This window comes from Drosophila teissieri, chromosome 2R (genome assembly GCF_016746235.2).
Source record: "Drosophila teissieri strain GT53w chromosome 2R, Prin_Dtei_1.1, whole genome shotgun sequence".
Taxonomy (NCBI): domain Eukaryota; kingdom Metazoa; phylum Arthropoda; class Insecta; order Diptera; family Drosophilidae; genus Drosophila; species Drosophila teissieri.
Genome location: NC_053030.1, coordinates 449,472 through 459,474, shown reverse-complemented (window position 1 = coordinate 459,474; position 10,003 = coordinate 449,472). Strand labels below are relative to the sequence as shown.

The 10,003-nt window shown below is 41.4% G+C and overlaps 1 protein-coding gene across 1 annotated transcript; it reads right to left on the bottom strand.

The window, feature by feature from the left end:
- Positions 1-423: 423 nt before the first annotated feature.
- LOC122613483 (iron-sulfur protein NUBPL-like) lies at positions 424-1,433 on the bottom strand. Its single transcript, XM_043787684.1, has 2 exons — positions 1,237-1,433; positions 424-1,185 (listed from the first exon to the last, which is right to left on the bottom strand). The coding sequence occupies exons 1-2, from the start codon at positions 1,406-1,408 to the stop codon at positions 485-487; spliced, it is 873 nt and encodes a 290-aa protein (XP_043643619.1). The 5' UTR covers positions 1,409-1,433; the 3' UTR covers positions 424-484.
- Positions 1,434-10,003: the final 8,570 nt, after the last annotated feature.

Below are 10,003 nucleotides of genomic sequence, written 5' to 3'. Positions count from 1 at the left end.
GACGTAAATGATGATCAGCAATGAAAATTATAATTGTTCCATTAGTGGTAATCCTAATCTCATGTTTTAATAAGGTAGAATTTGGTCATTACAGATTGAGTTAAAAATAAGAGAGGACGCTATAGCTGAGCCCGACTATATCCGGAGATACCTTGCTGTGGATTTCTCGAGACGTAAGCACACGACGATGAGTGAAATTCGGGTTGGTGTGTAACAGATGAAAGTATGCAGATGACCCGCATTTAAGTATATTCAAAAAAGCTCTGTAAACTGTGATGGAGATAATGGATGCAGGTGTTTGAGGATGAATATAGAAAACTGTACAAGAACGAAATGCTAGCTGCCAGTTAACTTAACTGTAAAGCATGTTACGGTTTGGGGTGTATATTTAAATATAAGGTCTTTAAACTAAAAAAAAAACCGTTTCCGTGATAGCTTTATTGGTTTTATCGTTTATGGCTTACACAAACTGTAACTGTTACTGTTACTTTGAATTTGTTTGTTTACAGCTTTGTTCGTTAAGAATTTTTGTAATCTCCCCAGCCAATTGGTTAAATAGATTTGAGTACTTGCTGTTTGGATATTTTACCACAACGGGCACTCCACTCTCGTTGCACTCCGCTATTTGTGAGTCTAACGGAAGGGAAATTAGTTTACGTGGTAGGGATTTTATACGGCTGTCTTTAAAAAACTCCAATCGTTGATTACAGTTTTCACAAATTGTGTACCTCATATTTTCTACCACGCCAAAGATGGGAACATTTAACTTTTCGTACATCCTGGCACCTTTTAAGGTCACCTGAACAGCTGCAGTATGAGGTGTTGTTACAAGAATAACACCTGTTATAGGTGCATGCTGGGATAGTGAGAGATGTACATCTCCAGTGCCCGGTGGAGTATCTATAATCAAGACATCTAAAAGTCCCCAATCAGCACCTTTAAGCAGCCGTTGTATTGCTGACATTACAAGAGGACCTCGCCATATAACAGAGGTCTCTACAGGTGTCAGCATGCCCATAGACAAGCACTTTACATTGTAGTTTTGCGGCGGGATCATCAAATTCCTATCGTTCACAACCGGCTCACCATGGACGTTCATTAGAAGTGGAATAGTAGGCCCGAATATATCCCCGTCCAGCAATCCTACTCGCTTTCCCAGTCTTGCCATACTGCAGGCAAAATTAGCTGTAAAAAGACACTAAAATAACCCATAAATAGTAGTATGTGTGTACAAACCTGCCACGGTACTTTTGCCTACACCCCCCTTTCCAGAAGCAACCACTATTATATCTTGCACTCCAATAATCTGTTCCTTCTTAGGCAATCCCCGCGCCATCAAAGTCATTTGGGGCCCAGTCAATTTCGTTGCGTAGGACCGCCATAGCGTGTTAATCAATAGAGGGCCCATGGATAAAAAACGATCAATTAACTTTTGTAACTTAAATCTTAGTGGAAACAGCGACGTGTATCTTATAGCCGATTCTCACACATTTCTATCATTACTTTTTTCCCAACAAAATTTTCAGATTTAATATAATGTAAACAATACCCGGGGTCTATCAATAATCGTCTAGAGCTCGAAAATATTTTTGTGTAGTATTGAGTATTTTCATTTGGCGGAATAAAGCTGACGGACTGTGCATCTTACAAGGATTGGAAAAGCGAGTACGTTTACTGGGCGGGATGTATTTCATGCTATTATTTCCCATCTAATGAATGTCCATAGTGAGCCGATTGTTTGGGATAGGAACTTGACGCTTTCAAACAAAATTTCATTAAGCATTTCAACATTTTCCGTAATTATTTTCTGTATAGAACACCATAATTTCCTTACAGAAATACGGTATACCAGATTTTTTGAAAAGTATTTGAAAGCTAGGAGGAAACATTTTGGAACCTATTATGTTTATATATATTCTTGTTCAGGATCACTAGCCGATCTGGCCATTTTCAATAGATCAAAAGGTCATGTAAATATCGGAATACAAAAGCACGACCTACTTCCCTTTAATTTTCTTAACTGCATTTATCCGAAATCGCAGATCCATAAAACGTACTACCTGTGAAATGTTAATACAAAGAAAATACCCGAAGTATGCCGCTTTATCATTATTTTACAATCGTGCTTTTTTGGGTACAAGCCTAAACCATGTTTTATCTACACACAGTTCCTGCAGAAATACTATATTTTAATTTTACAATGTACTCGTGGGGACCACCCACTAATCTTTCACACCGTGCCTGCGTCCGTCGGTGATTAGCAAACAGCCAACACCGCGAATGGCACTTTTCGATAGTTAGCTTTTTCGATAGCTTTCGACGATCTCGCTCTTCCACCAGCAGCGGCCACGTGCAGAACATACGCACTCTGATCTTAAGTTTATAATTTAGTCAATAAAGGATTACTTATTCATACACCCACATTGGTGACCCCGACGTGATCTAATTGCGAAAATCGTGTGGAGATCGCAGTATTCCGGCGAACTTATTGACTTCGGTTGAAAACTGGCACTTTGGTGGTACATAACCTCAAAATAAGGATAACAACAGCGATGAAGAAGACGCCCACTCGAGGCAGCAACCACCCCAACAGGCACAAACAGTGCCCCCACAACAAGCGCCTCCACAACAAGCGCCTCTTCAATGGGCGCAGCAGACGCTTCAAACACTGCTGCAACCGCAATCGGCTACCAAGCCAGTTGGGCAACCGCACGGTTCATTCCAACCTCAAAATTTGGTACCAATTTCGTTGCAGCAACCCGTTGCGTTTTATCCGAGTTCATCCGCTCCGCCGCCATCGATCGCGATAAGGCCGAGAGGCGACGAGCATCCGTCAGGCGAGCTTTGCCGAGTGTCGTTTAGGGATCCACCATACATGAAGCAACAGACCCGGCTCTCGTGGAAATAGCAGCAGTTGATCAAAGTCCCGTGAAGATCGCATTTGTTTATACCACGATCGGTTTATTGAAAAAGCGAGAAAATGCAGATCGCCTTGCAGGGGGCGAGAGGGAATCTAACCGCCATTTCGCAAGAGGCAGCATGAGAAGTGGACGCGATCCAGTCCAGACGTCTATTCATATTCGACAGAAATTTGAGCACAGAATATTTGATAGACACTGGCGCGGACATATCCGCGCGGACCCGCCAACGCATTCCCTCACCTAAAACCATCGTCAACGCATCAATTATACGCATCCAATGGCACACCAATTAGCACCTACGGGACGAGAACCCTAGCACTCACACTTGGACTCCGACGACGTTTCAACTGGACGTTCATAGTGGCCAATGTGTCAAAAGCTATCATCTCGCTACGGTCTTATCATCGACATAAAGCGACGCAAAATCATCGATGAAGCCACTTCACTGTCTACACACTGAACTTCGTCATGTCCAGTACTCATCCATCTCGACCGTTGCCACCGAATGTGAGTACCATGACATAATTTTACAATATAAAGACCTAACCCTGCCCCCTGTTTTCGATGAGGAACTCATGCAAAATACCCGAGTGGAGCACTACATTGCGACCGAGGGCCCGTATTCGCAAAGGTCCGCCGTCTGAATGCTGAAACTCTAGCTACCGCCAAAAACGAATTTGCACGAATGCTCGAAGCGGGAATATGCCGGCCGAGCAGCAGCAGCTGGGCATGGCCATTACATATGGTGAAGAAAAAGAACGGCGAATGGCGACCTTGTGGTGACTATCGTCGGTTGAACGCGATCACTGTTCCTGACCGATACCCGCTCCAACATGTCCACGACATCAACCAGGTGTTCGCCGGCAAGTCCACATTCTCCACCATCGATCTGGTCAGTGCCTATCATCAGATCCCGCTCGCGCCGGAAGATCGGGGGAAGACCGCCATCATCACACCATTCGGACTCTTCGAGTTTAATGTAATGACATTTGGCCTCCGCAATGCAAACGTTTCAGTGGCACATGAACAACATCCTTGGCGATCTCTACTTTGTGGCTGTGTACATCGACGACATTTGTGTGGCTTCGGCAAGTGAAGCTCAGCACCGCCAGCACCTCAAAATTTTTTTTGATCGCCTGCGGCAAGCCAACCTACATATTAACGTGGCTAAGAGTGTGTTCGGAAAGACTGACGTAACATTTCTGCGACAGTCTATCACGGCATTCGAGTTCCCGAAGCCGACCAAGATATGCGAGTTGCGCCGATTCATTGCCATGCTCAACTATTACCGCCGTTTCCTGCCGCAAGCAGCCGTTGTTCAAGGCATTCTCCAAGCGCTCATCCCGGGCAACAAGAAGAACGACCAGTCGTTGGTAGTTTGGTCCGAGGACGCCGAAATGGCATTTTTGCGCTGCAAAACCGACTTGGCCAGCGCAGCACGGTTGGCGCACCCAATAGCCAACGCTATAGCCAGAAATAGCCAGACCACGCTACAACAAGGACCTCATTCGTCGACAAACACTTGCAGACGTGCTCTCATGTCTTCATCAGAGACGACACCGTACGCGCCCCGTTAAAATCGCCGTACGATGGTCCATATCTTGTCCTGGAGCGAGTGAAAAAATTTTTCGACGTAGATGTAAAAAGCAAACGATTAAGAGTCAGCATCGATCGACTCAAGCCAGTCCTGCCCGACAAAGAAGCAAACGAAGGACTCAAGCGACTACACCAGATGCATCTGCGTCATCGAATAAGGACGAAATAGCGAAGCCTACAGCAACCAGCGACCCGCTGCCAACATCGACTACAACGCGAAGGGGACGTCATGTGCAGCTGCCGGCTCGCTTCAAGAGCCAGTGATCAGCCTATTGGTCCAGCAGTTCCAGCAATCAGCAGTGCTGATTTCTGGGGGAAGTAATGTGGGGACCACCCACTAAACTTCGTCGGTGATTGGCAAACAGCCAACCCCGCGAATGGCACTTTTCGATAGCTTTCGAGGACGATCTCGCTCTTCCAACAGCAGCGGCCACGTGCAGAACATACGCACTCTGATCTTAAGTTTATAATTTGGTTAATAAAGGATTACTTATTCATACTCCCACATACTCTTTTTAAGATTAATATACATTTTATAACGTACGTACAGCGTACATATATTTAACCAAATCAAAACAATATACATTTATAGTTTATTCTTACAGCAAGAATTGCAACATATTGCAACTACTGATACGGAAATGTCTACGGACTTATTGTAGATAAATAAAAAAAAAATTATTTAACCGCGACTTTGTTTTATTCTTTGGGAACACTTTCCACTTTGGAATACAATCAGAAGCACACAAAAGAAGTTTTCCCCATAATTGCTTCTAGAAAGTATCCAGAAAAACATAATGTTCACGAAAATATTTTAATATATACTGCGCGTCATCGGGTTAGCGCCCTTGAGAAAACATCTTTGATGTGAGATATTTAGAAAACTGTTTAAGCTAGAGTTTTTTTCACTCAAAAGTTTAATAATTCTATAATTATAAAGTTTATATGGCATGCAGTTTATTTTTATTTAAATAAAAAAGGAAAACAATCCATAAATGGGTAAATCAAAATGGGGTCATCAGAATAGAGCCCCTACGATAATTTAAGTTTGTTCGATTAATTTCGAAAAAATATGATGATTAACACTTAAATATTTAAATAAGAATATTTTTAAAGAAATTTAATAATGAGTTGATCCTCTTTTGTTTTCAAGGACTTCACACATTCGTCTGGGAAGTAAATCATATAGTTTTTGTAGGTAAAGTAAATCGTAAACTAATCGGAAAAGTAATCGTAGACCAAGCGAGTTCTAATCCGGTGATCAATTTCTCTTTAGTGGTATATTGTTTACCACCCTCGTATACCTTCCTAGCCAACCATCCCCACACGTTCTCAATTATATTAAGCTCTGGATAGTATGGTGGCCATTCCAAAACTTTTACATTTTCGCTTTGAATCCATGTTTTTACTGAACGTGCCGTGTGGATTGGGGCATTGTCGTGCTGAAAATGCCTTTTTAGATTTTCAGAAACGTTTTTAAAGTATGGAAATGCCATTTTTAATACACAATTTTAATCTTTTGCGCTAATTTTTGGTGTTAGAAACTGCAATTTACAGGGGCCAAATTAGGATACTGCGACCCATACCATGACACCTCCAAACCGACTGTGTAAGCGATACAAATTGTGCTCCTCTTAACGCAAATCATGATAGTAATGACTATTGCCGTCTGGTCCCTCCAGATTAAATTTCTTCTCGTCCGAAAATTCGACATTATGCCTTATACCAGTATTTAGTTTGTGGAAATGAAAAATGAAGAAAAAATCATTTTGTCCATTTTTGCATAACATATTTATAGTGTAAGTAAGTGTAAATCATTTGGTCCATCTTTGCATAACATATTTATAGTGTAAACAAGAGAGAACGCTATAGTCGAGTTCCCCGACTATCTGATACCCGTTACTCAGCTATTCGAAGTGCGAAGGAGAGTCTTCAGCACATACAGTATTTGGCGGTTTTGTGGGCGTTAGAGTGGGCGTGGCAAAAAGTTTTTTGGCAAATCGATAGAAATTTACAAGACTAATACAAAAATGAAAAAATATTGAAACATTTTTCCAAAGTGTGGACGTGGCAGTTTTGGGCGGTTTGTGGGCGTTAGAGTGGGTGTGGCAACATGAATCGACAAACTTGCGCTGCGTCTATGTCCCTGGAGTCTGTATGCTTAATCTCAACTTTCTAGCTTTTGTAGTTCCTGAGATCTCGACGTTCATACGGACGGACAGACGGACATGGCCAAATCGACTCGGCTACTGATCCTGATCAAGAATATATATACTTTATATGGTCGGAAACGCTTCCTTCTGCCTGTTACATACTTTTCAACGAATCTAGTATACCCTTTTACTCTACGAGTAACGGGTATAAAAAGGGAGAACGCTATAGTCGAGTTCCCCGCCTATCAGATACCCGTTATACAGCTATTGGAATTGCGAACAAACAATTTTCACATTTTTCTGGCAGATTGGTAAAAAAAGGGGAAAAAATAATTAAATGAAAAGTGTGTGTCAGTTTTGGGCGGCTTATGAGTGTTAGAGTGGGCGTGGCAAAAATATGTTTTCAAATCGATAGAAATTTACAAGATTCATAGAAAACTAAAAAAATATCAAAACATTCTTTAAAGGTGTAGGCGTGGCAGTTTTTTTGCTACTTGTGCGCGTTAGAGTGGGCGTAGCAAACAAATTTTTGAAATACCGATAGAAAATTACAACACTACAAAACTAAAAAAATATCCAAATATTTTCTAAAAGCGTGGGTTTGGCGGTTTGTGGGCGATAAAGTGGGCGTGGCAACATGGTTCAACAAACTTGTGCTGCGTCTATGTCTCTGGAGTCTGCATGCTTAATCTTAACTTTCTAGCTTTTATAGTTTCTGATCTCGACCTTCATACGGACATGAACAGATTGAACCCGCTATTTATCCTGATCAAGATTGTATACCTTGTATGGAATAAAAAGTTCATAGGTCCTTTGCCTGAAACATATTTTTCAACGGATCTAGTATACCATTTTACTCTACTCTTTAATACAGAGTCGGTGTGGCGGCAGAGCGCCGACAGAGAAATTTATAATCCCAGGCAGTCCCATTAAAACATTTACATCAGTTAATCACAAACAATTATTCATTCAAATAATCAGTGCCTAATTTGCATGTATCCTACTGATGTTTTTGACATTGGCATGTCCTAAGTTTTCATAACAAAAAAAAGGCATTATCATCACAATCTTTATTGCCATTTTTAAAAACCCTTTTATTAAATAAACTTTTAACTATTTATAACTACCATCACTAATTATTACTATAAATAGTATATTTTCAATTTTTCTTATTATTTTATGTTTGAGTTGCCAGCTTTTTGGAAGCTTCATTTTTCAATTAAAACTCAACCTTAATTTGGGCTACAGCGGCGACAACGACAAAGGTATTTAGCTGCGAAAAAGTTAGCGATCAAGAAACGCGACCGACGCTGCCGACTTATATTTATTGCATACCAAAAACTGAGAGAGAGCTGCTAATACTGCGGCCTTACATTATAATAGGCATAAAAATAACCTTTTTTAGTATTTGTATCTACGTAATTCGATTTGGCTGTTAAGAAATCATAAGGAGTTGGCTGGTGTGGACAAAACTGCAAACGTAAAATTGCCAGCTGTGCTCGGGGGCCTACTAGCAGCTGTCGTTTATGAAAGCTCCGAGTAATAGACAGAGTTTTAGGATGGTGTTTGGGCAAAATTATTGGGTGTGTAGCATCGTATGAAAGTGTCAAACTTTCCACACGGCCGCAAACGCGTAAAGTGTCATTCTCATCCAGAAAGGGCAATAGCGACGCAATAGAGCTTGCGTTTTTGACAATTCTCCGTATATGAATTTTAGTTTAATGTACAATATTGGAAACCGAAGCACAGCATGGCGATTACGGGTAATAAAGTTGGAGACGTATCTAAATATTCGTTGCATGGCAGGGAATTAATTAATAAACTTGCAATTGAAAGAAGTATCGAGATATGGTTATTTACTTATGAGCACGCTCTTTCGGAGCTCAATTAGTGGTCGTTTAATAACACAAGAGGCCATTCAGTACTTTGAACCTTGTGTAAGGAAGGGCGGATCATAAAATCAAAGGTAAGATTGCATCACTTGCTCTGGAAAGAATATCAGCAGGGTTAATATCGTTGTGTGCCATTTGCCATTTCATGTCGCTTGCTAGCTCCTAAATAGAGGCCACACGGTTGGCAACGAATACATTAAAGTAAGAAGATTCGTCTCTGATCCAAGACAAGGCCACTGACGAATCACTCCAGCTGAAATATTTCCCATCGAAGCATCCAATCTGCCGTACGGAATTTATAAGTTCAGACAACAATAAAGCCCTTAAAAGCACCAGCTTTGTTACCGTCAATGTTTTTAAGGGAGCTACTGTAGACTTCGACCACAGTAGATAACTAGTTGCCTCCTTGGACTTTGAAACAATGTACACGCAAGCTCCGTACGCAAAATCCATGAACTTGTACGGTACCCTTTGGGTCTAGTACTAATCTGGGAAAGGTTAAACGGCTAACATCAACAAAACTGCTGCTGATGTTCATCCAGCTCGATTGCAACTCTAAAGGAAGAGTTTAGCAACTACAGATCCGATAAGACCAAGAGGGTCGGAGATAGGAGCAATAGTCTATAAGATAGAACGCTTACTAGGTTTTTTAAATTGAGGCAGAGACAAGAACGAAATTAATAAATTATCTGTAGATGGATCCCATTGTCCTCTTTAGCAACGCCGTCTAGAACAGCTCAATGACTCCATTTGCGGAGTTTAAAATTGGCACTTTTGTGGCATTTTGTTTATGACTTCAGAAATTGAGTTGTCATCTGATAATCAATCATCTACGTAGAAATTCTCTAACAATGCAGCCGATCCAAGGGATAAGTAGAGCCTTCATCTCGAGCAAGCTAATGCATTGCACCCACTGACAAGAAGGAATCTGGCTTATTCCATAAGTGATTATGTCCAACGCACTTACAAACACCTCCTTCACTTAACTCCGACATTATACGGATATACCGACATACATAATCTGTCCGACGCTTAACAAATCATAGAACATGTTTGCTCCAATCAGCAAGTCTATACGTTGAGGCTAGTTGATGGCAGGATCCGCTAAATTAATATTAGCTGGAATATTTCAGTCTTCTATGTTAAAGACGATGCTTGGTTGATAGTCTGTTATGGTAGGGGTAATGAGTGCAGTGAGCAACGCTTGATATCTGAGATGTCTGAGCAAATAACATCTGTAAATCCTTCAGTTGGCACACTTGCCTCGCCGAGACCCACAGCTAGAGCGACTGAACGAGTCTGTTTGAGCTGCAACTGCTGCGCAAAACGAGAAGTCACCATATGCAGCTGGGAGCCGGAATCAAGCAATGCCTTGCAGGGTATGAATAATCTTAAACGGCTCCTTATGAGTACCACAGCTTTGGCTAGCAGAACAACATCG